The sequence below is a fragment of the Narcine bancroftii genome, chromosome 1, assembly GCF_036971445.1.
Source record: "Narcine bancroftii isolate sNarBan1 chromosome 1, sNarBan1.hap1, whole genome shotgun sequence".
Classification (NCBI taxonomy): Eukaryota; Metazoa; Chordata; class Chondrichthyes; order Torpediniformes; family Narcinidae; genus Narcine; species Narcine bancroftii.
The window spans coordinates 413636030-413663085 of NC_091469.1; the positions used below are offsets into that span (position 1 = coordinate 413636030).

The 27056-nt window shown below is 39.6% G+C and overlaps 1 protein-coding gene across 4 annotated transcripts; it reads left to right on the top strand.

Moving 5' to 3' along the window:
* The first annotated feature begins 5964 nt into the window (after positions 1–5964).
* Positions 5965–27056, top strand: LOC138751555 (nuclear receptor subfamily 1 group D member 2-like). 4 transcript variants are annotated; one of them, XM_069913979.1, is made up of 8 exons: positions 5965–6259; positions 9964–10224; positions 11131–11219; positions 21271–21415; positions 21550–22106; positions 23034–23219; positions 25291–25501; positions 25813–27056. In XM_069913979.1, the coding sequence occupies exons 1-8, from the start codon at positions 6232–6234 to the stop codon at positions 26007–26009; spliced, it is 1674 nt and encodes a 557-aa protein (XP_069770080.1). In that variant the 5' UTR covers positions 5965–6231; the 3' UTR covers positions 26010–27056. The 4 variants fall into 4 exon arrangements, with proteins under 4 accessions (XP_069770080.1, XP_069770081.1, XP_069770078.1 ...); XM_069913977.1 differs by lacking the exon at positions 5965–6259 and adding an exon at positions 6713–6912; XM_069913978.1 differs by lacking the exon at positions 5965–6259 and adding an exon at positions 6713–6900.

Consider the following 27056-nt stretch of genomic DNA (forward strand, 5'->3'; position numbering starts at 1 on the left):
TGAAAAATTATCACTAATGCATCCACTATTTCCTGGGCTACTTCCTTCAGCACTCTTGGATGCAGACCATCCGGCCCTGGGGATTTTTTTCTGCCTTTAATCCCTGCAATTTAAAACTAATACAACCTCTCAACTTACAATTATTTCTTTTATTCCCGCACTCACATTAGATCTCCGATCCTCAACAATTTTCTGAAGATTGGTTATGTCTTCCTTGGTGAAGACAGAACTAAAGTAGTCATTCAAACAGTCTGCTATACCCTTGTTCCCCATGATCAACTCACCTGTTTCTGTCCGCAACAGACCCATATTTGTATTAACCATATAACCATTTATGGAGCAGAAACAGGCCATGTTGGCCTTTCGAGTCCGCACCAGTTCACTGATTTTGTGCACCCTCTTCAGGCATTGGTCCCAGTAGATCTTCATTCAATAACGATGGGCAAATTCAATGCAGGTGGAATCAGTCGTAAAAATGTTTGTGATGTTGGAGGACTAACTGTCAGGGACAAGCCATGGCTGTCAAGTCTCTGGAATAAAGCCTGGCCTTGTGGTCAAGATGAGAAGGGTGGGTGGGAAGAGGAAGGCTGTGTTAAGAGGAGATGACAGTGAGTTCAGCTTCCATCTCATTGTCGAAGAATTTTGCCTGATTATTCCCCAGGAAAAAAAATTAGTATGGCAGGATGGCAAAAAGAGAAATTATAATCCTTCTTCCCAAGTACAAACTTTGAAGGATTCAATTTTCTTCTTTTCACCACATTCACACCAAGATCCCTGAAAATGATGAACTTTCAGGTCAGCTACTCTCAGTCTCCACATCTTGATAACAAATTCATCTGATCAAAACTGAGCGCAGCAATTGAACAATACAAGTTTCTTCCTAAGCACTCTACGTGCTCTATCCAATTCAAGTCCATTTGGAAATTTTTCAGGTTCCAAGGTCTCCGGAATCCATTAAAAAAAAAATTGCACTGCATTAGACCTTCAAACTTTCTGGCAATCCAACGATCATCACATTATTTCTTCGACTAAGATTCTCTAGTGTCAATTTTTTTGTAAAATTCTTTCCCCACCCCCCCCCAACACTCCAACCCATAATGGAATCTTCCAACTTATTAACCACATCTTTACATTGATCCACTTCATGATATTCTTGTAAATTTTCAACTTTTTGAACTTGTTTTAAATTTATCAACCACTTTAACATCTCTTCATCTCTAATCATCTTCATTTCTCTTAACAAATTCAAATTGAGTATTCACATCCCGTTTAATAAATCCATACTGTAAATACATTTTCTGACTCATTGCTTGCAACTATTTAATCAATTGCCTGCCCATACCTTGCCCTTTAAGTTCAGGTAATTTTACCTGCACAGCCTCTTCTTGAAATTGAGCCTGTTGGTATTATTCTTCTGTCTCCTCCTAGTCTTCTTTGATCTTCCTCCTCCTGCTCCATATTGTTAGTAGATGACAAAAAGTTTCCTGCTCAACCTCTGAATAGAAAGGAAATTCAACCTTAGTGAGAGCTGGCTTTTCAGTCTTCCAGTGTAGCTGCAATGCTTTCTTCAGGACACTGGTGCCATCTTCTTCAGTTCCCCAGAGAGATGGCGCTCTCATCACCTGAGCTCTTGCAGCTGTCGCTCTCGTCACCCATAGAGGAGAAAATCCAGCCTGAGGCTCCATTGTTGAGGTAGGCCCATTTTTTTTTTCAAATCTGCAACATCCTTTAGAACTAATTTTCTAGTTGTCAGAGGCTTTCACTTTTCACAGCCATAGTCAAACTGCACAGGCAAGACTTAAAATAGATCTTAGCTACTGAAAAATTTTTTGAAAAACTTTTTGTTCAGTTATTAATTAATTCTCCCAGTGGAGGCGCTTTCCCACATCAACCAACCTTTCTCTCTTCTTCTTTCTTTGGCTTGGCTTCGCAGATGAAGATTTATGGAGGGGTAATGTCCACGTCAGCTGCAGGCTCATTTGTGGCTGACAAGTCCGACGCGGGACAGGCAGACACGGTTGCAAGGAAAAATTGGTTAGTTGGGGTTGGGTGTTGGGTTTTCCTCCTTTGTCTTTTGTCAGTGAGGTGGGCTCTGCGGTCTTCTTCAAAGGAGGTTGCTGCCCGCCGAACTGTGAGGCGCCAAGATGCACAGTTGGAGGCGATATTAGCCCACTGGCGGTGGTCAATGTGGCAGGCACCAAGAGATTTCTTTAGGCAGTCCTTGTACCTCTTCTTTGGTGCACCTCTGTCTCGGTGGCCAGTGGAGAGCTCGCCATATAACACTATCTTGGGAAGGCGATGGTCCTCCATTCTGGAGACATGACCCACCCAGCGCAGTTTGATCTTCAGCAGCGTGGATTCGATGCTGTCAGCCTCTGCCATCTCGAGTACTTCGATGTTGGAGATGGAGTCGCTCCAATGAATGTTGAGGATGGAGCGGAGACAACGCTGGTGGAAGCGTTCTAGGAGCCATAGGTGATGCCGGTAGAGGACCCATGATTCGGAGCCGAACAGGAGCGTGGGTATGACAACGGCTCTGTATACGCTAATCTTTGTGAGGTTTTTCAGATGGTTGTTTTTCCAAACTCTTTTGTGTAGTCTTCCAAAGGCGCTATTTGCCTTGGCGAGTCTGTTGTCTATCTCGTTGTCGATCCTTGCATCTGATGAAATGGTGCAGCCGAGATAGGTAAACTGGTTGACCGTTTTGAGTTTTGTGTGCCCAATGGAGATGTGGGAGGGCTGGTAGTCATGGTGGGGAGCTGGCTGATGGAGGACCTCATTTTTCTTCAGGCTGTCCCTCTGCTGAAAAAGGGTGTTTGTAATAACAAGCCGGTGTTCTGCGCAGAGCTCCATCAGGAGGTGCCCGTTGTCGTTGCACTTGCCGACACCATACTTGCCCAGGATTCCTGGCCAGGTTTCTGAGTCTTTGCCGACGCAAGCATTGAAGTCGCCAAGGATGACAACCTTGTCGGCTGTAGGGGTGCGTTGAATGAGGTCGTGCAGATCAGTGTAGAACTTGTCCTTTTCTGCTGGCTCCGCCTGGAGGGTTGGAACATAGACACTGATGAGGGTTTTGGAGGGGGAGGGGGAGGGGGAGGAGGGGAGGGGAGGGGGGGAGGAGGGGGAGGGGAGGAGGGGGGAGGAGGGAGGGGGAGGAGGGGGAGGGGGAGGGGGAGGAAGGGGAGGGGGAGGGGGGGGGGGAGGGGGAGGGGGAGGGGGAGGAGGGGGAGGGGGTGGAGGTGGAGGGGGTGGAGGTGGAGGGGGTGGAGGTGGAGGGGGTGGAGGTGGAGGGGGTGGAGGTGGAGGGGGTGGAGGTGGAGGGGGTGGACGTGGACATGTCCTCGGGCCTATGCAAAGGAGCTTTTAGGTGGAGTGCAGTTTGCGCAGTACTGGCCCCACCCTTTACACCCATGGTTCGTGTGCCGTGGCCAAGCAAGCTGGGACGTGGCAGCGAGGTCCTTGGGTCATAGGTTTTATATCGGAGTGGCCTTCTCCTATGCAGGTTTCTTACCCGGGCTGGAGGGTCCTGCCTCCCCTCCTAGGTCGGACCATACCTGGTCGCAACCAGGTAACCTTTTTCTCTTAATGTATCTATAAAAGCTTTTAGTCATTTTTTATGTTCCCTGCCAGCTTCCTCTCATAATCCCTATTACCTTTTGTAATTAATCCTTTTGTCCTCCTCTGCAGAACTTTGAATTTCTTCCAATCATCAGGAATTTTTTTTTGGGCTAATTTATATGCTGCTTGTTTGGATTTGATACTCTCTCTCATTTCTCTTGTTAGCCATGGATGCGCTACCCTCCTTGATTTATTCTTTTTACAAACTGGGATGTACATTTGTTGTACCTGCTTCAAGCTATCCTTAAACGTTTGCCATTGCATTTCTACCGTTAGTCCTTTAAGTACCATTTGCCAATCTATTTTAGCCAATTCACATCTCATACCATCAAAGTTACCCCTCTTCAAGTTCAGAACCTTTGTATCTGAATCAACTCTGTCACATTCCATTCTAATGAAGAATTCCACCATATTGTGGTCTCTCTTGCCCAAGGCGTTCGTTGCAACAAGATTGTTAATTCACCCTTCTCCATTATTCAATACCCAGTCTAGAATGGCTTGTTCCCTCGACGATTCCTCGACATGCTGATTTAGGAAACAATCCCACATACATTCTAAAAAATCTTCTTCCTCCTTACCCTTACCAATTTTGTTCACCCAATCTACATGTAGATTAAAGTCACCCATTATAACTGTTGTCCTTTTGTTGCATGCATTACCAATTTCCTTCCTAATACTGTCCCTATTCTCACTGCTACTGTTAGGTGGCCTGTGCACAACTTCCACTAGCGTCTTCTGCCCCTTTGTGTTTCGCAACTTTACTCACATTGATTACACATCCTCCAAGCTATCACATTCACCTCTTCCCTAACCAACAATGCTACTCCATCTCCTTTTCCATTTTATCTATCCTTCCTGAATGTCAAGTAACCTTGAATATTGAGCTCCCAGTCACAGTCCCTCTGAAGCCAATGTCTGTGTGATCCCAACTATATCATAGTCATTAACGGCTATCTCCACATTCAATTTATCCACTTTATTATGAATGCTCCTTGCATTGAGACACAAGGCCTTCAGACTTACTTTAGCCACACTCTTATCCCTTTTACCATTATGTAAATAAGTATCTCTTTTAGATTTTCGCCCCGTCTTACCTGCTTTATTCTTTTGTGCATATGTGAGTGCCGGCTAGCATATGTGTTATGGATATGAGTACTGGGGCCAGCAGGTGCGTACATGGTGGGCTGGTGCCAGGTGGAGTTCGGCCATGGGCGGCTCCATGGTGGGGCACCTGGCTCCAGGCCTTGTTGACCTGTCGCTTAGGGTGAGTGAGGGCCACGTTAATTAATGGCTGCTCTGCTTTGCTGCCGGCTCAGCCCCTTTAAGCAACAACCAACCCCTCCTCTTCGCTTAGCCTGTTCAGCATCTCCCTCCCCAACTCAGCCCATTTAAAATGCCCCCCCCCCCCTGTTCTGCATGCTCTTCCACTCATCCTGTTCAACACCTCTGTCCTGTTTTGCACCCGCCCCCTTAGCCCATTCAGCATGCTGGCAGCTAGTTTGTGGAGGAGGCAGCGTCCTGTGTCTGGGCCTGGAGGGGAGATGAGAGGCAGCCTGAGTGCTGTGAGGGTCCAGTGTAAAATTTTGGGCAAATCAAACTCTGTCTTCCCCCCCCCCCCCCTCCCAACAACCAAAGAATCTCCATGTGCCTATGCTTTCAGCAGTTATTGAGTACTTAAATACTTCAGTTTTTAATAAAGCAAACACTCCATTGTTTAAAATCCACTTCAGTTCCATGAGCTGTCTTTCTAGACTCTGCAACTCCGAAAGATGACCTCACTTCTGGTGTGCGTAACCCTCTACCAGCCCACAATTCCCTCACTAGAAATACATTCAACTCTGTAACTTACTTTACTAAGATATTTCTATATGAAAATACAGCTTAACATTAAATATTAACATTACAGTGGTAAAACATAATTTGTTAAACATAAGATTCGAATCTCTGTCACCAATGCTATATTGAATTAATAACCTCAATTTTCCAGCAACCTCAATGTGCAAGGTTTAAGTTTTCTTATTGTTTTGTGAAAACATTTGGGATGTTGTCGTTACTTTTCTTGCCCAGATCCGAGTTCACCTCGAGGATATAAAATGTGGCACGGTGCGAATACATCACGCTTCAAAGAGTGAATGCTCTCTTCCTGCCCCCATTAAAAACGGTCACTAAATAATTTGGGTCACTGAACAAAAAAAATACGCCCGTAGTCGTGGAAACTTGGGGCTTCGCTGCCTTTGAACTGGCGATGGAAAGTGTGTCAGTGGAGCACAGGGAGAAGAGGCCGGGCCGGGCCGCCAGCAGCGGAGCGGAAGGGGGAGGAGCCTGTGTTCACTGGGTCACATGGTAACCCGGGCCAGTGATCCCCGAGCCAGAGAGAGAGAGAGGGGGTGGGTTGTGGAGTCACGTTGAGTGAGTGACCGGGGAACTGCTTCGAAGGAAGAGAATTCATGACAGCAAGGAGAGGATTGCGGGAAGCTGTGAACGAAGGCAACCAGGACATTTGGGGCTTCGGGGGGTGGGAGGAGAATCACCACCGAGGAATCGGGGTCAGAACTTCTGTTTTTGAGAGTGGGAGGAAGCTGTCTGTCATCGATCGGACCGCTCCTGACCTGAATGGAGATGGATTCCAGCAGCAGCGGAGGTAATGTGCCTTTATGGGCCACGGTCTTTCCCCCGTGGATCGCCGAAGACTGTTTCCACGTCCGTTCGGCTCGGAATGTCGGTGTGTTTAAAAAATACAACGAATTCTCCCTTGAGATGAGCCGGTCGGACTGTTATTGAAGGGTTGCGAGGTGCAGCCTGGATCATTTGCTTTTATAATTGGATCACTTAATGAAGGGTTGGGTTCCATTTGATGGTTTGCAAATGGAAAAGTATTTTTTTTCTCGCTCTGCAAAAACAAAGGTCAGTCCGGGGGTTTCGCCCCTTCCGGCTGCAATCATTCCTCACATGGACTTTCTCCGCTCCGCACGTGCGCGTTCTGTTGACGCTGCCGCAGCGCGGTGCCCCATTGGCTGAGCGAACGGGCGGGGGGGGCGGGGGCGCAACGATGGAACGTCGCTGGGGCTCGCGGCGGGTGCACGTGATGGAGGCGGCGTGATGTTGGCGTGACCCAGTTTGTGCCGGCCCGCTCGTTGGGGAATCAATGGCGCAGTTCGGAGTGGATGCCAATCGGCCAGCTGCGCCGCCTGGAACAAGCGTGCTTTAAAACCGGACCGATGCTCGACCTCGACCTCACAATCAGGACCTTAAAAGCTGGGCCGCTTGCGGCAACGTCGAAAAGTGAAATGATAGGTTTTTGCCAAATTCTGCTGCTTGATGTATGGGACTCGTTTTCTGCACGGCCCCATCCCAGTGGGCGGCCTTCAAAAGCTGGAGGGCCTGATACTCAATCCAGTGACCTTTTCAGGACGGGCAGGCTGCTGTCTAGCAGTTGCACAAGTTTACAAGATTGTGAGGGAATCAAGGGGCAATTGACTCCATTCGAGGTCAAATTTCAATTCAAATGATTTTCATGTCTCTCACCTGAATTTGGCAAAATCAATTTGTGTTTTAACAGGGTAATGATTTCAAATACATTTCCAAGGCATCATTATTTTGGCTTCTAAGTGAAGGAAATTGTCATATTTTCATGTGGCAAATAATTCTACCTTGGACATGACAGCCCTGGAGGAAATTACAAAACAAAATAGATGCTGGAGTAGTGTGCAATTGTTTACCAGTAGTTGATGGAAATTTGAAAGAAATAAGTTCTGGAGAGGCTCAGTTTGGCCACTTGGTGTTTGTGGAGAGGGAGACAATTGAAGTTTTGGGATTGCAACCTGTTGTCAGTCTTGGGGGAAAATGGAACTTTTAACCAAAGTCTTTATTCACATTAAATGATTTACAAAAAGAAAATGGATCAAAGTCTCTTTGCATCCTTAGCATTGTTTCCACCCAGACCAAACTTGCAGGAAAATCTCTGACAACCTTGTGCTGCTTACAGGTGCTTACATCACCTACATGCAGCTCAGGGGGGGGGGGTTGGAAGCTTACCTAGTCAGCTTAGTCCAGGAGAAGGCTTTTGACTGGGTATCGCACTCCTATATGATGAATGTACTTTCCAAATTGGGCTTTGGGAAAGGAATCTGAAATTGGATTTGAACTACTATATGCAGACATCTGTGGCGCAGTCCAAATCAATGGGTCGGAAACAATTTCCCAAAAAAAGGTCTGGAGTCAGGTAGGGTTGCTCTCTCCAGTTTAAATTGTATCCTGCATCATGCCCTGGAATCCACCTGGAAAGACAGGCATAAGGATGGCAGTACAATGCACTGGAGGCACACAGATTAAAGCCTCCCTGTATGTGCACAACTCCCCCGTCTTCTGTTCAGACATGTGATCAGTCCACAGACTGATCAGCATCTGCAGCCAGTTTGAGTCTGTGTTGGGTGCCTGGGTAAACTGGAAGAAGAGCAAGATAAGTGGTCTGACTGGTCCTCCATCCCATTACAGTCAGATCTAATTACCTGAAGGTATTAGGGATCTGGTTTGGAGGGGCTGAGACGTGTGACAAAAACTGGTGGAAGCAGATCACAAAGGTTTACCAGAAATTGGGTCTGTGGTTGCATTGCTCCCTCTCAATAACAGGGAAAAACCTGGTCAGCATAGTACTGCTCGATGTGGTGCAGGTGTGGCCCATTGCCTGCACCTCTGCCCTGGCTGAAATGGAAAGGTCCAAAGGATTGCTGTTTAGGTTGACAGATATTGGGGGAAAGGGAATACACAACATGACCATGATCCTGATGACCACCTTTTTGTGGCAGTTTGTGGAACCAAAGTATGAGAGCACCCAGGATGCTTGCTGATTTTTTCTGTGGATGCTGCCTGACCTGTTGAATTTTTTTCCCAACATAGTCTATTTTCATTTACTATGAAGCAAACTGCACACAAAATTATACAATGTGATGTTTATAGGATCAGAAATTGGTAAAGAACAAGTTCTGTGCTTTCTGTCCTGCCTCTGAGCAGAAAAGTAGATTAAATCGCAGAAAAGTAGATTAAATCACAGTACAGTAAATCACTAGAAATACGGGAGGGGGAAGCAACATTTTTGATACTTGTAAGACAAAAAGAATTTTCAATTGTGTGCAATTCTGATTTTAAAAAAATCATTCCATTATACTTTGTTTTTTTTAAAACTTTATTTATTCGTTCAAAAAACAAATAATATATGACATATACAGCAATTAAACATGAACATGAACATTTTTTTCATATATATATATAAAAAAAAAGACCCCCCTTCAGCTAATTCTCCTAAGGAGAGCCATAAAAAAAGAAAGAATATTAAAAAAAAGTTAAATACACATATTAAAATCTAATCAATATAAATTGAAATGTAAATATTCTGAGTATAACAGCCACTTATTAATTAAAAAAATTATAATTATCTTGCAAAACATGTAATTTTTTCATTATTAAACAATATTTCATCTCATTATTTCATCTATTAATATCAATCATATTTATATCTTTCCACGTAGTAGCAATACATTTTTTAGCTAAGGATAAAGCTAAATATACAAAAGCAAGTTGAAACTTATCTAATCCCAAGCCTTTCAGAGGTTGCAAACTACCCAATAAAAATACTGTTGGATCTAAAGCTATTTTAATCTCATACAGATATTCTAAAAATGATTGAATTTTCTTCCAAAAAGATTGTATATGTATACATGACCAAACAGCATGAAAAAAGTTCCAACCGTATCACCACATCTAAAACACAAATCTGAATCATTAAAACTATTTTTTAATTTTTTAGGTGTCAAATATAATTGATATAAAAAATTGTAATTAATCATTGCATAACATGCATTTATCAATCTAGTTACACTATCATAACAAATATCTAACCAATCCTCTTCAGAAAAAGTAAAACCAACATAGTCCAATATCCACTTCCCATTTAATTTTAGATCTATCCCAACCCTTTTTATCCATACCATCCTGTAATATTTGATACAGAAATGAAATATACCCCTTCTCTGGTACCTTCATAAGAAAAGTCTCCAATTTAGTCATTTTAGGTAAAATCATATCTCTACCAAACATACATTTTACCAAAGATCGAATTTGATAATAAAATAAAGAATTCTTATCAAACCAAAATCTTCCCTCATCTGATTAAAAGATAAAAACTTACCCTCTTTAAAACAATCTCCCAAATTTTTCACACCTTTAAATCTCCAATGCAATAAACTTTGATTATGTATCGAAAAAGAAATAAGTTGATTATTATACAACAGAGTCAAAGCCAATAATTTACCCCTAGAGCCTATAATTTTATACTTTGTTTTAATGCAGGTGGTGTCATTACATACATTAGTTCGAGTTCTGGATGTAGTCCTGCTTCTTATCACAGTGAAAATTCTGAGAATAGTTTCCAGTCAATCTCGCCTCCTGTTTCATCATCACCTAATAGCTTTGCTTCGGAAAATCACATCAACCTCAGTGTTGTGCTTTCTGAAAACTGTGCACTGAAACTAGAACGCTCCAATGCTCAGCTTGTGTGTTCTGCCAAAGAGGATGGATCGAACTTAAACAAAAGTATCAGTAACATTACAAGTAAGTTTATAAAATTTTATTGGAGAATTATTTATTTCTCCACTGTAAGAATTGTACAGGAAGTAAAAAGCTCACCACCATCTTCTTAAGAGTGGAGAGCAAACACTGATCTTGCCTGTGGTGCCCACATCCTGTCAATGAATTAAAATAGGCCAAGTAGTACATTCAATTAAAGATATACAAATACAGTAAAACCCCTGGTATCTGCAATTCAAGCAATTGGCAGTCTCAAGTAACTGGCAAAAAAATCAAAAATAAATAAAAAATTTAAAAATAATTGGTAGAAAATACGCAAGTTTAAAATTGCAAAAGTAAATGTTCTCTGAAATAACTCAAAAACCTTTGGTGAAGATGGGAAGCAAATATTCAACCAGCAGAAGTGCCTTTGTCGTGCTTTGCTCGTAGTAGCTGTTTGAGTTAAGTTGTGTGAAACAGCAGTGGCATTGACCAGGATGAAGATCTGGTTGATGCCGCTTGCCGTTGGGGTGACTCTCCTTATCCCTGCTCAGGAAGAGTCGCCCCAGTCAGGCTTTATCTGTAAGCTTGGGGGAGGGGTTAATTATCCATAATGTTATTGTTCTTCTTTCGGGTGGCTCCGAGGATGGGGATGCAGTGACGGTTGAATGTTTTCAAAGATGTGACTGAAAATAAAGTAAATTGTTTTATGGTTTATATATTCATACAAGTAAAGTTTGTTCATTGTAAGTTCAGTGTAGTATTTTTGTCTTTAAAACTGTTTATTCTTCATGCAGATGTATTAGTTAGGGAGAGTAAGTCTCAAACAACTGAAAAATACACTCATTCAGCATCTATCAATCCATAGGTGCCAGATAACAAGGGTTTTACTGTATAAAGTTTACTTAATTTCTGACAAGTTGCAACTAATATTCTATTGTGTTTTTAAAGAAGTTAATGGAATGATTCTCCTGTGTAAAGTCTGTGGAGATATGGCATCGGGATTCCACTATGGTGTCCATGCATGTGAAGGATGCAAGGTAGGCCAGAGACAATTACTATGAACATGAGGTAATCTGCATAACATCCAAATATTTATTGGACAGTGAATGAATTTGTAAAATTGAATGAAGTATTAATCTGAAGGATTTCTAGAATACTTTTTTTCCCCAGATGGGCTACACTCAGAATTTTATATTGTATGAATAGAAAGGTTTATTCTTCAACTTGTTGACTAGCTGTGACTTATAGAAAGGTTGTAAAATTATTTTTATTTTGCAACCAGTACCTGCATAAGAAAAACAATTATTATTACCAATAAGTTGTGGAATTACCTATCTCTGACTTTAATGTGCTTCTTTTATGTGTTGTAGTGTTATTGCTTTGGCAGTTAAGCTTGTTGCACTCATTTGCAGTCCTCATTAAACAAAGATTGATCATCTGCTATAATTGTCACATTACCTTCTGATCCAGAGTTTGCTTCATGGAGCAAGATGAGACATGCTTGCACATCTTCCAAAAGGTTCACTGGAAGTTCTGTGATCCACAGCCTTAAGGAAGAGGACAGCACAGTAAAATCTTTGCACATAGATATTCTGAGGATTAGAAGATCCTTTTATGCCAGCCTGTATGACAGTAAGGCCATAGACAACACAGCATCCCAGAATTTCCTGTTCTCCATCATGGAGGTCATAGACAACAGCAGGTGGGAGAGTATGGACCAGCCACTGACCCTTGAGGAGCTGACTGACTCAATTTCTTCCTTTTTTAATTTTTTTATTTTTCTCACTGTGAACCATATCAATCAAAATACAAACATTTCCCTCTTAAATATACACAGTGGCATTTCTCCCCTTTTTTCTCCCCTACCTTCCCACCCCCCTCCAAACCCATTAAACATTCAACATATATAATACAATAATACCATTAAAAAATGTCATCACACAATGAAAATAAACAAGAAAATTGTGTCATCTACTTTTACACACTGGATCAAGTCATTTTATCTTCTCATTTTATCATTTTAGAGGGTGGAGGTCCGCGGTAGGCCCTCTCTGTTATGTTCCTTGTACGGTTCCCAAATTTGTTCAAATAATGTGACTTTATTTTTTAAATTATATGTTATTTTTTCCAATGGAATACATTTATTCATTTCCATGTACCATTGCTGTATTCTCAGGCTCTCTTCTGATTTCCAAGTTGACATTATACATTTTTTTGCTACAGCTAAGGCTATCATAATAAATCTTTTTTGCACTTCATCCAGTTTGAGGCCTAATTCTTTACTTATATTACTTAGAAGAAAGATCTCTGGATTTTTTGTTATGTTGCTTTTTGTGATTTTATTTAATACCTGATTTAGATCTTCCCAGAACTTTTTCACTTTCTCACATGCCCAAATTGCATGTACTATTGTTCCCATTTCCTTCTTACAGCGAAAACATCTATCTTATAATGTTGGATCCCATTTTTTTAACTTTTGGGGTGTGATATATAACCTGTGTAACCAATTATATTGTATCATATGTAACCTTGTGTTTATTATATTCTTCATAGTTCCCATATTTCATTTTTTATCTTTATGTTTAAGTCTTTTTCCCACTTTTGTTTGGGTTTATAGCTAATTTCATAATTTTCCTTCTCTTGCAGCTTGATGTACATGTTCATTATAAATCTTTATTATCATTGTTTCTGTAATCACATATTCAAAGCTGCTTCTTTCTGGTAATCTCAGTCTGTTTCCCAATTTATCCTTTAAGTAGGCTTTCAGTTGATGGTATGCAAACATTGTACCAAGAGTTATTCTATATTTGTACTTCATTTGTTCAAATGTTAATAAATTATTTCCCAAAAATCAATTTTCTATTCTTTTAATTCCTTTTCTCTCCCATTCTCTAAAGGAAAGGTTATCTATTGTGAAAGGGATTAGCTGATTTTGCGTCAATAATAATATTGGTAGTTGGTAATTTTTTTTTTTCCTTTCTAAGTGAATCTTCTTCCATATATTGAGTAAGTGATGCAATACTGGTGAGCTTTTATATCGTATCAGCTTTTCATCCCACTGATAAAGTATATGTTCCGGTACCTTCTCCCCTATTTTATCTAGCTCTATCTTAGTCCAATCTGGTTTTTCCTTTGTCTGATTAAAAATCTGATAGATACCTTAATTGTGCTGCTCTGTAATAATTTTTAAAGTTTGGTAACTGCAAACCACCTTGGTTGTACGTCTCTGTTAATTTATCTAACACTATCCTCGTTTTTCCCCCCCCCTCCCCCCTTTCCATAAAAATTTCCTTATTATTCTCTTTAGTTCATTAAAGAATTTCTCTGTTAAGGGAAGTGGTAACGATTGAAATAAATATTGTATCCTTGGGAAGACATTCATTTTAATGCAATTTACCCTCCCTCTCAACGTTAGTGGTGATTCTTTCCAATGTTTTAAGTCTTCCTGCAATTTCGTTATTAGTGGCTGATAATTTAATTTGTACAGGTTGCTTAAATTATTATCTAATCTAATACCTAGGTATCGGATTGCTTGTGTTTGCCATTTAAATGGTGATTCTTTTTTAAATTCTGTATAATCTGCATTACTCATTGGCATCGCTTCACTTTTATTTGAATTGATCTTTTACCCCGATATTTCTCCATATTCCTTCAATTTATTATGTAGTTCTTTTATTGATATTTCTGGTTCTGTTAAGTATACTATGATGTCATCTGCAAATAAACTGATTTTATACTCCTTCTCCTTTATTTTTATCCCTTTTATTTTCTGTTCTTATCAGTTCTGCCAATGGTTCTATTGCTAAAGCGAACAGTGAGGGAGATAGTGGGCATCCCTGCCTAGTTGATCTACTTGATTTAAATTGGTTTGATACATATCCATTTACTGTTACCTTCACCAATGGTCCATTATATAATGCTTTAATCCAATAAATATATTTTTCTGGTAGATTGAACCTCAGTAGTACTTTGAATAAATAATTCCATTCTAACCTGTCAAAGGCTTTTTCTGCATCTAAAGCTACAGCCACTGTTGGCTTCTATTTCCTTGAACTGCATGAATTAGATTAATAAATTTACAGACATAAATTTTCTTAATAAATTCAGTTTGATCTTGTTTTACTATTTTTGGTACACAGTTGACCACAGTTGCTAATAATTTTCCTATAATCTGAATTAAGTAGAGATATTGGTCTATATGATGCTGGTATTAGTGGATCCTTCCCTGTCTTTGGTATTACTGTAATTATTGCTGTCTTACATGTCTGGCAAGTTTTGTGTTTCTTCTATCTGGTTCATTACTTCCAGGAGAGGAGGAATTAATAACTCTTTAAAAACGTTTTATAGAATTCTATTGGGAATCCATCCTCTCCAGACGTTTTATTGATCAGTAGGTTTTTTAATATATCCTGTACTTCCTCTATTTCTAATGGTTTTATCAGTTTGTTTTGCTCTTCTTCTTGCAATTTCGGCAGTTCAATTTTAGCTAAAAACTCTACTCAATTTCTTCCTTTAAGTTGAAGTAAAACACCCAGAAGCGATGGGTTACCTGTTGAGATGTCCACAGCTCTGTGGGACAGGATGGGCCTGGACCTTCTGGAAGTTGCTTGCGGCCAGCTGCAACTCAGAATTCAGGCTGGCTGCAGGTCAGACATCATGAAGAAAGACATCAGCACCTCTATCAACATGAAGATGGGGAGAAGAAGGGTATCAGGAATTGAACACATTTCATTGAATGTTGATTCTGAAATCCCATCCAAGGCCATCGACAATCAGGTTAAGTCTGCTGTGGCACACATGATCCACCCGTATCAAACTTGCACTGATCTGGGAAGAAAATCTTTGATAGTCTTGTACTGTTCAGAGGTACCATCATCTTCATTCAGGACTGGAGGATGGACACCTATCTGGCCACCTTGGATTAGGAGAAGGCCTTCTGCAGGATATTGCATACATACATGATAGACATGCACTCCAAAATGGGTCTTGGTGAAGGAATCAGAAATTGAATTCAATGGCTGTACACAGACATCGTAGTGCAGTTCAAATCAATGGTTTGGAAATAGAGAACTTCCCCATCAAGTTTGGAGTCAGGCAGGATTTCCCACTCTGCGTGTGTGCTTGGAGGTGTCTGCGTGTGTTGCATAGAGTCTTTTGAAGAATCCATCAGGAAGGAGAAGAGTATAGGAGGGATGATGTTCTCTCTTTGCTTGATAATGTTGCCGTCTTCTATTCAGACACTTGTTTGGTCTGCAGATTGACCACCTTCTGCAGCTAGTTTGAGTTGGCATCAGGCACCAGAGTTAACCTGAAGAAGAGCAAGGAGTATCAGAGCCAGCACTACCTGGCTGAGGACAGCTTCTTCCCACGGGAATTGAGAATGCTGAATGACCAAAGGAACTGCTCACACTAACCATCTGAGACTCTCATTTGTACAAAACAACATCTATTTATTTATTTATTATAGATATAATACTTGTCCTGCATATGTATTGTTTGTCTATATGTTTGTTATGTCTGCTTGTGTGTGTGCATGTTTTTGTACTGAGGACTGAAGAATGCTGTTTCATTGGGTTGTAATTGTACAATCAGATGACAGTAAACTTGACTTGGCAATGGTCTTTGATAACTGGCCCAACTGATCCACCGTCCCCTCCATAGTCAGGTCTGATGACCTGAAGGTGATGGGGATCAGCATCGGAGTGGCCGAGGTGGGTTAGAGTAGGTAGTGAAGGTCACCAGAAATTGGGAATGTGACAGCAGCTCTCCCTCTCAATAACAAGGAAGAAACTTGTCATCAGGTGCAAGATGCTCTCAGCATTGCTGGACAGCCCATCCCCTGCACCTCCATCCTGGCAGTCACCAAATCAGTTTTCCAGTTCATTCGGTGATCTACAATAGAGTCGTTCTGATGGGTGGCCGTGTACAAGTCACCAGACAATAGGGCAAGGTTGTACCTAATGATGACCATCTTCATATGTGGCTGCATTAAGTTGTGTGTAGAACCAAGGTATGAAGGCATCAAGTGTTGCTCTGTGCTGAGGTTCTACCTGTCCCAGGTGCTGCTACACAATGACCCAGTCAATTGGACATTGCCACATTTCCTATCCTTCATGGAAAGGTTTCTTCTAGACAAACACGTGTTACGAACTAACTAACCTTCGTTCGTACTAACACAGGAACAGCAGTGGAAGATTCGCCAGACAGTGGTAAATTCAAAATAATAGCTGTTATTAGACTATTAATCACTTAACAGTTCTCACTTAACTCTAAACTTAAATCTCACTATGTGCGAATGTAATTGTATAAATGTGTGTGTGTATTAAAGTCCAAACAATTTAAATTTAAACGAGTCTGAAAAGTTATTTTTAGGCCCAGTATTTTAAAGTCTTACTGAACTTGAAGGTCTATTAAATTGTAGTTCAATGATTATGAAACATTAAGTTATTTTATATAGTTGCTTAAAACAATAATTAATTGTATGCTAACACTAATTCAGTCCTTAGACTGTTTAAACTCACAAATTTTGTTGAGCTATTTTCCCAGGAAGAGATTTCTTCTTAAACTCTCACACTGGTAACCTTTAACTCCCTCTTAGCTGCTTAAAAGTTCTGGAGTTTCTTTCCTTCTTGAGGCTGCCTTCTAATAACAAAAAGAGACAGTTAGAAGTGGCCTGGCTTACTTTAAAGCCCCTTAGAATAGCACCTCCTCCTTCTCCCAAGAATACTGTCAATCTTCTTTTCCTTCCGGTTTCTTCTTCTGGGCTTCAAGATGCCTCTGCCTTTGAATATATATCTGCACCCTTAAACTCATATAAAATGACATCACTGATGAGGTCAGTCTTAATTCCTGGAAAATGTAATTAGTTATTGGAATTTTAAACAGTTGCCAACCACAGTTTCTTGTAAACCATGTGATCTTCATACCTCTTGCTTGTCAATGACATGACTTGAAAGATCTCCTCACTTCTGTTTCAAAGACTTGGGTATATCACTCACATGGCTCTGAATTTCATTTCTCTTTTTCTAGAGGCCTTAAGTGGTTTAGTTTAAAAACAGATGGGTTCCTTCAGCAATTATTGATCACTTAGATATTTCAATTTTTTATAAAGCAAACACTCCATTCTTCTTGAATAATTACAACCCACTTCAAATCCATTAGCTCTGTCTTTCTAGATGCTGTGACTCCAAACTGACACTGCTCTAAGTGTAATGATGTATCTGTAAATGTGCTGACCTGTTTGTGTCCCTGTTTCAAGCCCATTACATTGCTTAAGACATATTTATAAGAAATATAGCTTAACCTTATCCTAAATATTACTATTAACACCAATCCATTACACATGTTTGACCACAACTCCATCAAGCAGTGATTAGCACAGAATGTGCTGCAGACACTGATGGTTAAGAACATAATTGGTATTGTGGGGTGATTCCCTGAGCAGACCATCCAGATCATCTGGCAGATTGCCTCCACCAGAACTCACCAGATACACCAGGTCTTGGCCTGACTGGCAGTGAGAGGCCTGTATGACTAGAATAACACCCCCAATTGGATTGGCCAAAAATATTTTTTGAAATCCTGGAGCATTAATTCTCCTAATTCATAATTTCAAGTTTATTTATCAATAGAACATCTGGAAGGTTTACCTTTCCACATAAAGTTCCTGATGTATTAAGGTTTTGAATGACTCTAAGATATAGGAACAGGCAAACCATTTATTAAGATCATCCTGTTTTCTAAAGCTAGGGAAGTTCATTCAACTTATATAAATTCTCAGGTTGTTATCTACCTCGATGCCTAAACATTTAATCCCATTGAGCGGCCACTTAGATTGAGAATTTTTCTTAATATGTTCATAATTCCCACCCGTAAGTGGCATAACTTCACTCTTATCCTAATTGAATTTATAACCTGATATAATCCCAAAATCTTCCAATTTAGACTGCAATTTGGTTCTGTCTGATATATAAGATCATCATCAGCAAATAAATTGATTTTATGTTCTTCCTGATTGATCCAGAAACCCTTTATGTCTGGATCTAAACAGATGATTCCACTAACCGTTCAATAGCCAGGAGGAAAAGAGCTGGAGATAATGGACAAACTTGTCTACTGGATCTGGACGGTGGGAATGCTGATGAGATTTAACCATTAGTTATTACTTCAGCTTTGTTACTTCCCTCTTTGATGGAAGAGATGTCTTCATGGGTAAAATTGGAATTGCATAAGGTTGGTAAGAGGATAGCAGAAAACCTTACATATAAATAGAATTCTAAATTATTATCTGGCCCTAAAGAAGCTCCCCATTAAAGCATATAATTACAATATGGAATAAGATTAATGGTCAAATTGGTGGGTGGGGGTGGGGGCTTTCACTTAAAACACCCTGGCTCAAAGTACATTAATTCTATTAACGATTGATAATAAAATCCCTGACACTTGGTCCCAGAGAGGGCTTGTGTATTGAGGATTGTTATGAGCAGGGACAATTTATGACATTTGAGCACATTAGGAATAAATATGGAGTTTTAAATACATCTTTTTTCTGCCATCTTCAGTTAAGATTGTATTTAAGGTACAAATTTGGTCCAGCACTAATTTTACTGCAGTGTAGCGAAATAGAGGCTCTGGTACAAAAGGGGAGAACAAAAAAAAATATTTAAAAAATGTATTCTTTACTTCAGACGAGAACCCCTAAACAAGGGCTTGATAAATCAAGACAAAGGTGGGAATCAGATTTGGGTATAGAAATTGATCCATTTTGCTGTTCCGACTTGGGACAGCATGATTAATGTAAGATATCGGCTGGTGCAATATAACTTTCATAAATTGAAATCGGAAATATCAGATCAATGTTTTCGATGTGGTCAAGAAATAGGTATTTTCTTGCATTCAACCTGGACATGGTCTAAAATGAGGCTCTTCTGAGAAGATTTGGGTAATCTCCTGGAAAAAAATTACTGGAATTCATTGTCCTCAGGCATCTGAATTATTTTTATTGGAAAATTTAGAAGATGCAAGACCTAAAATGGAGCTGTCGAAATAGCAATTAAAATTTGTTAAGCTCGTTTTAGCAGTGGCCAAGAAAGGCATAGCAGTTACTTGGAAATCTGATTCCCAACTAGGTTTAGCGCGCAGGAAGATAGAAATGCATAATTGTGTTCCTGTGGAAAAGATTACCTACAACCTCAGAAGGAAGTATGATGTATTTTTAAGAATATGGAATTTACATCTAAGGCACATCGGGATAAACCTTTAACGATTCCCCCTTCCAGTCTCTTTCTCCCTCCCCGGTGCTTGTAGCACCAAGGACCCTAGATAAATCAGGTTATTTGTCCCTTGATGGAAGTGGGGTTTATCTTGGGTGAAGCCAATCATTGGAGTCTCTCTCCCTCATCCATTGATGTGATCTACTTGGATCATTGTCTGAAGAGGGGATGCAAAATCATTGAGAACCCCTTCAGCTGCTCCCTTCAGGAAGGAGATACAGGAGTATCAGAGCCAGCACCACCAGGCTGAGGAACAGCTTCTGCCCATGGACAGTGAGAATGCTGAATGACCAAAGGAATTGTTCACACTCACCATCTGAGACTCATATTGATGAAACAAAATCTATCTTTATTTATTTATTTATATGAATACTTGTCCAGCATATGTATTGTTTGTATGTGTGTTATGTTTGGTTGTGTGTTTGCATGTTTTCCACTGAGGACTGGAGAATGGTGTTTTGTCGGATTGTACTTGTGCAAATCAGATTACAATAAAGTTGTTCGTGAGGACTGGCGATAAGGTATTCTGCCAGATGACCTAGACAGTCTGTTCAGGGAACCCTCACCCCATAGAATCCATCGCACATTCATTTCTGATGTGATGTTCTGTTCAGCAAGAGTGTCCTTAATGCTTTAGAAATGACAGTACTGTGAATTAATTATAGGAAAAACATAATGTTGAAGCTAAATAAAAACGACGAAAAGTAGTGAAAGTTCTTGATTCGTCCTGAATAATCCACCTTTTGAAAACCCAAAATAAATGCTGTCACACCGGAGGGGGTAAGTGGTAAAGAAGGAAAGAGTTTACAAATTATATTGACGTACAAAGGCACAATTTTTTAGTTTTAAGAAAAACCCTTTTTCAATCTGGGAAGATTGGTATTACACTATAATTACAGCATCTGCAGACTTTTCTGTTTAACTAAAACTGGCATTGATCTTCACTTTCCAGGGATGTCAATTTCTTTTGCTCAATGAGACTGTAATAAACTCAAGGTTTTGGCCCATTTGATTTGTGCCACATGATGGAGCAGTGTATTATGGGGAAGATAAGCTATAGACATGGCCTTTACTCATGTTTTGACGCAATATTTAATAGTTATCCACTTTCCTCCCTCGTTCTCTCTCTATCTATATGACCTCTTTCCTCTAGTTCCCCACCTCGTCTCTCTCTGGTTTCTCTTTTCCTCCAGCTATGCATTAAGAGAGCTACCCCTTCCCCCAAATATTCTCAATTTTTGACCTGTGCTCCTCTCCCTGTGCTCCTCTCCCTGTCCCTTCTTCCCTTCTCCCTCCATCTTTTTATTCAGGAGTCTGCCTGCTCATACCTTGACCAAGAGTATAGGCCCTAAACGTGGATTATATATCTTTCCCTCTTATGGACGCTGCAGGACCTGCTGAGTACCTCTAGCATTTTTGTGTAATTTCTACAAACTTCAGCTTTGGGTCCTGAACATTTTTGAGTGGACATTTGTGGGTCTTTCTGAAAGACTTTTGCTGTTATCATTTATTTACAATGTTTTTTTTTTCTGGTTCTGATGGGAACATTGTTTCTTCACTGCATGGTAGGGTATTTCCAGGGTGAAGGTTTGAAGGCCAAATAGTCATCCTGTCATTAGTCTCTGCTTCCACTCCAAATGTACAATGTTTTAGAAAAAATTGTTTTGTGTCTATCACATTTGAAAAAACTTCTGAAGATGTACAAGCTGGCTAACATTGCATGTTGTCTGAAGTAAAATGTTGCAGTCAACACAATGTAAATATGTTATTTTATTTAACAGACTTGGATTAGAGTGAATATTCTTTGTTGTTGCAGGGATTTTTCAGAAGGAGCATTCAGCAGAATATTCAGTACAAGAAATGCCTGAAAAATGAGAACTGTTCCATAATGAGGATGAATAGGAACCGCTGTCAGCAATGTCGCTTTAAGAAGTGTTTGGCTGTAGGCATGTCTCGAGATGGTACTGTTACAGTTGAGAAGAATCTTATTACAGTCTTAAATAATTAGATATTGCCCTATTCCTAACTGAAAAAATGTGATTGAGGTCCACTATTCAACTTTTTTTGTTGAAACCCATTGTGTATTGTTTTACAGCTGTTCGATTTGGACGCATTCCTAAGCGTGAGAAGCAGAGAATGTTGATTGAAATGCAAAGTGCAATGAAAAATATTGTGAATAATCAGCTGAATAGCTTTGTACAGACTGAATTTTTGTGTGAAGAAAACTCATTCCATCAATCACAGACTAAGATACTTCAGAAGGGAGAGGATCATGAAATTGGTACAGCATCCAGAGCCCTGAAGGAAACATTTTCCTGTTCCCAGGATAAGCCAGACAAAATACTGAAAGCTGTGCAATTTCAGAACACAGAAAATCCTCAGCAAACTGTAGATGACAAGTGGTTGACTGGACATCCCATGAATGGGGTTAATGGAATCCACTGTTTCAATAATGCAAACCATGAGAAAGTCTACATCACAAATGAAATTTGTCCAAATGGAATTTGTCCAAATGGTCAAATAGAAAGAGTGAGCAGGCTGTGCCACACTTTTCCCAGTGCGTCTGTACAAAAAGTATTTGCAGAAGATGGAATTTTGCAGGGTAGTAAGCCGACTGAACACTCCTGGACTACAGAGAGGAGAATGCATCTGGTAAGTATGCAACTATTGAGAAATCATTATAAAGTGATTATTTTAAAAAAAATTAAAAAATATTTTATTTAAAAATTTAAATCCCATAACATTGATTATTACGGTAGGTGCGCACTATCTCCAGCTTCTTTTCATTGGCATCAGCTGTGATCTTCTGCTCGATGCTGCTGATCACCCTCCAGGAGGACCATTGATCCATCACATGATTAAATGCCCCCCCCTCCCATCCTCCTTCAACCACCCCACTAACACCCTCCCTCCTCCCCTGTGCACCTACAAGGAAAGGAAGTAGGAGATCATCAATAAAAACAATCAATCAACTTTTTAGCTGTGAAAACAGAGACATCCACCGAAGCGACCGAGATCAAATTTTAACACCAAGGACTTTTAAATATGGGCTTGCTTCACACTTTTACAAAGAAAAAGTATTTATCCCTCAAATTATGTTATTACAAGCTTTCATTTCAATGTGCCATCTTTTCATAGTTAAAACGAAATCAGGTTTCCATGTAATAGCTAAACATTTTTTAGAAACAGCCAAAGCCAAACGTAAAAATTCAGTTTGAAACATAGTCAATCTCAGCCCAAAGACAATCGACTTAATATCCCCTAACAAAAATACCAATGGATCAAATGTAAATTCACTTTTAATACCTGTTCTAAAAATGATTTAATTTGTAACCAAAAATTTTAACCTTAAAACAAGTCCAAGTCGAATGGAAAAAAAAGTACCTATTTCCTGATCACATCTGAAACACAAATCTGTGCAATTATTTGCTCATTTAATATGTAATATACATGAACTTTGCATTGTTTCACAGTACAAGCTGAAAATAGCCATTAAGTGTCAGCATGTTCTAACTATTTTCTTGAAATTATTTTGAATTAAAATGTCTATTTCTCATTACTTTTTGGTTGTTTTGACAGGTGTGCCCAATGAGTTTGTCCCCTTATGTAAGTCCTGATAAATCTGAGCAGGAAATCTGGGAAGAATTTTCTATGAGCTTTACACCTGCAGTTAGAGAGGTGGTAGAATTTGCAAAACGTATTCCAGGGTTCCAAAATTTATCACAGCATGACCAAGTTAGTTTGCTTAAAGCTGGAACATTTGAGGTATGTATAAAAGATAAGACTACTTTTAAATATTGTGTGGTCGACATTTTCCAAGAATGCTGAATAATAGTCATGTGTTTTCATTAACTTGTATTCTATATCTTTTCCACTTAAATCTCTTTTGAAGGTGTAAGTCACCTACTTCCTTAGCAGGGTGTTGGATTATTTTATTGGGAGTTAGTCAAAGCCAAACACTCAACTGAGCTTGCCCAAGAAGAGCTACTGGATGACTAACCAAGAGCAGGGATTATATTTTTTCCCCCCTCTTAAACAGGGCGCTGTGACCCAGATGTAGCATCCACTATAAGGGTAAACCAAAAAATTGTTGATGCTGGAGTCTAGTGCAATACCCAAAAGTGCTGGAGAGACTCAGCAGATCACACCGAGGCAATGTTTCAGGCCTCAGCCCACCTTCACGAATGTCAAAAAACAGGCACGTGCCTGAATAAAAAGAAGGTGGGAAGAAAGAGGAGGAGGACAGGCCAATAGCAAAGAGGTAATAGGTGGATACAGGTGGGAGGGTAGAAGAGGAATGAGATGAGAATGTTTTTAATTCCACGCACCTTTGCTGCACCAACATGTTCAAGGCCTCATGTAAATAAGAGGAGCAGCCCATTGTATTCTGTTTCAGCAGTCTCTAACTTTTTCAATTTCTGTTAACACCCCTCCCTGGTCTCTTTCTTTCCTTACCTCTGTCATCATCTTCCAACTCCCCATCCCCTTCCCTTCTATTAGAGAGCTACCCTTCTTAATGCTCTCTCATATCACTTGTCAGCTTCTTTCTCTTCTAACCTCCCACCTACATCCACCTATTACCTCTTACCAGTTGCTCCTCCCCTACCTTTTATTTAGGGTCTGCCTGTTTCTTGGAATTCCTGACGAAGGGCCATGCCCAAAACGTTGACTCCCTTTTACTTCCTTAGGTTGCTGTGTGACCTGCTGAGCTTCTCCACCATGTCTGGGCTCTGAATGCCGTTAATGCAGTACAGCAGAAACCAGACCCTAGCTTCCTTTGAGGTGTGTAGTTCAGCATGTTTATTATGGCCTGGATGTAGGTGTTCTCACCAGATTTTAAATTTGTGGTTTTTACTTGAAATGGAAGGGTAGAAGTTCGCAGATTATGAGAAGGTTTGCATTATATTTCACTCAAGTATTTCTTTATCCCGGCATAAAATTCAGGTCAGTTTTTGTTGGAAGCCTGTAGGTGAAGTTTCTATGTATCCTTCCTTCAAAAGACTATGTTGTAACTAGGAAAAGGACAATAAATCAAGTCTTTGTTTCTCAGTATCATTGCAGTCCACATGCATTAATCTTAAGCTTTCCTGCAACCTGTTATCATATTTGTTGCAGGAACCATATGGAATCAGGAAACTTTGTTAAAAATATGTATGCTTTATTGAAGTTACCAACTATACTTTAGGATGGGTGAAGATTTTTGAGGTGATGCAGAGGAGGTTTGTAGAATGGATCCAAAGATGAAGGATTTTGGTTAAGATTGAGGGTGGGGTTCTTGCATCAAAAGAAATTTTGAGGAGATTTGGTCGTAGTGATTATGACAGGTTTGGATAAGATAGAAAAATTGAGTGGTTTCCTATTAGCTGAAGACATCAGTGGCACAAATTTAAGGTTAGGCCAGAAATGCAGGAGAAATGTGAAGAAGAAAAGTCTTCATGTTGAGTGGTAAATGCTTGGAGAGGTACTCACGGGAAATAAATTTGTCAGGCAAGAGGGATTGAGCAAGGGAATGTAACTGACAATATTGTTGCATTTGAAGTTGGTGGTTAAATTGTTATCCCACAATGGTTCTGAGTTGATTGCCCTTTTGACAATACTGTACGTGCTCTTGAAAGCATGGGGGTATAGTCAATGCAAGCAGTAAATAGATATAAAAATTCATATTTCTATTATTGCTGGGCATTGTCCCTCTGTTATGTCAGGTGGATACCAAGGATGATGGTGAGAAAATAACTTCTTCCCTCTTAATATATTAGGAACAAATGGTGCGAAAATTGAGAAAAGTGAGTTGTTGGTCGTTTCTGATGTGACTGACTCCTGTTTCTGTCACTGGCAGGTATTGATGGTGCGCTTTGCAGCTCTTTTTGATGTACAAGACCGGACAGTCACATTTCTCAGTGGAAAGAGTTACGGAATGGAAGAACTGCAATTATTGGGGGCTGGAGAGCTGTTGATGTCCATGTTCGAGTTTAGTGAAAAGTTGAGTGCTCTGCATCTTGGTGAGGAGGAAATGAGCTTGTTCACAGCAGTTGTCCTGGTTTCTGCTGGTAAGATAATTTGTGAATTGTCTTTGCTCACATACACTGCAAGTGTCACTACTGTGTTTCAAAAATATAATTGGTTCTTAAATCAGTAATAAGTCGGGCAGTGCAGAGAAATTCTTTTAAAAATTGTTACTTTTAAAGAAAATGGAGTTATCTATTGACATTTGGATGTTGTACTGCATGTACATTATGGCTGTATGTTTATTTTTGTCTTAGTCATTCATAAATCAATTTGGCTTAACTTTTCTCGAAGGAACTAGCTGCAAATTTAACATTGTTCATTTATTTGTTATAAATTGTTGCTTTCTTTCTAGATCGATCAGGTATAAAAAACATTAACTCAGTGGAGCAATTGCAAGAAACTTTAATTCGAGCACTCCGAACCTTAATTATGAAAAATCACCCAAATGAATCTACAATCTTTACAAAACTCCTGCTGAAATTACCTGACTTGCGTTCTCTTAACAATATGCATTCAGAAGAATTATTGGCCTTCAAAATCCATCCTTGAATTCATGAACCATGCTCTGTATTTTGTTATTCTTATTCTATCATATTTTGTGGACGTGTGTACATTATTTATGTACTGGTATATAGAAATTTACATTTTCTCTTGCATTATTTTTGAACTACAAAAGGAGTAATATAATCAAGTAACAAAAATAAGAGCATACAGGAAATATTAAAGTATATTTTAAAATTTTAACATGGATGTAACTTGAGACCTTTGAAAATGTATAAATATAACTGTTTAAAATCAAGGTGACTTAGTTGATTTTTTTTCCATCGATTTTAAAGTGGCACTTGATAATAATGGAAAAAGTGTTTTTCTAAATCTTTAAGTTCCTCCTCTAAGATGCTGGGCCTTGATATCAACAGATCACAGCTGAATGAGCATGTACTATTTCCTTAGCCCAACTTAATTTTGATTTTAAAAAGTTTTTACAGCCTTGCAGTTACAGGTAGAGTTTGTGATCAGTGTGTACCTTTCTTACTGATCCATTTTATTTTAAAGCCAACTTGAAAATGGAAAATATTGCAACCAGCATGTTTATGTGTCTTGTCTTTGAATGCTGCATCTAAAATAAACAATGTTAGCTCATTTACTTATAATGCAACCATTACTGTACCTGAGTAACATTTTAACATTGTCCTCATTGACCACTGTAAAATGTGATTTTTGTTGAATATGAATCAATACAGTAAAGACATGGATAAAATACATTGTTTTAAAATTTATTAATTGTATTTGGGCATCTCTGGCTGAGCCAACATTTATTTGCCATTTCTAATTATTTTTGAAGATAGTGATGAGCTGCCTTCATGAAGGCACTGGGATTCTGATTTCAGATTTATTGTCAGAGTACATCACCTACAACTCTGAAATTCTTTTTCCTGCAGGCACGGCAGAATTACTACTAATTGGTAGTGCAAAAAATAAACTACCCAGTATAAACATTTAAATAAATTAAAACTGTAAACAGATAACAAATGTAAACAAACTGACTGTGCAATACAGAGAGAACAAAAGAAAATAAAGTGCACAAGAGTCCTTAAA

Bases quoted from the DNA above. Each gene is read 5' to 3' on its own strand.
- LOC138751555 (XM_069913977.1), top strand. From the start codon at position 6,783: ATGCCAATCGGCCAGCTGCGCCGCCTGGAACAAGCGTGCTTTAAAACC. The intron at 6,913-9,963 runs GTTTTTGCCAAA...GTTTTAATGCAG, and splicing joins GTCGAAAAGTGAAATGATAG to GTGGTGTCATTACATACATT. The intron at 11,220-21,270 runs GTAGGCCAGAGA...TTGTTGTTGCAG, and splicing joins ATGCATGTGAAGGATGCAAG to GGATTTTTCAGAAGGAGCAT.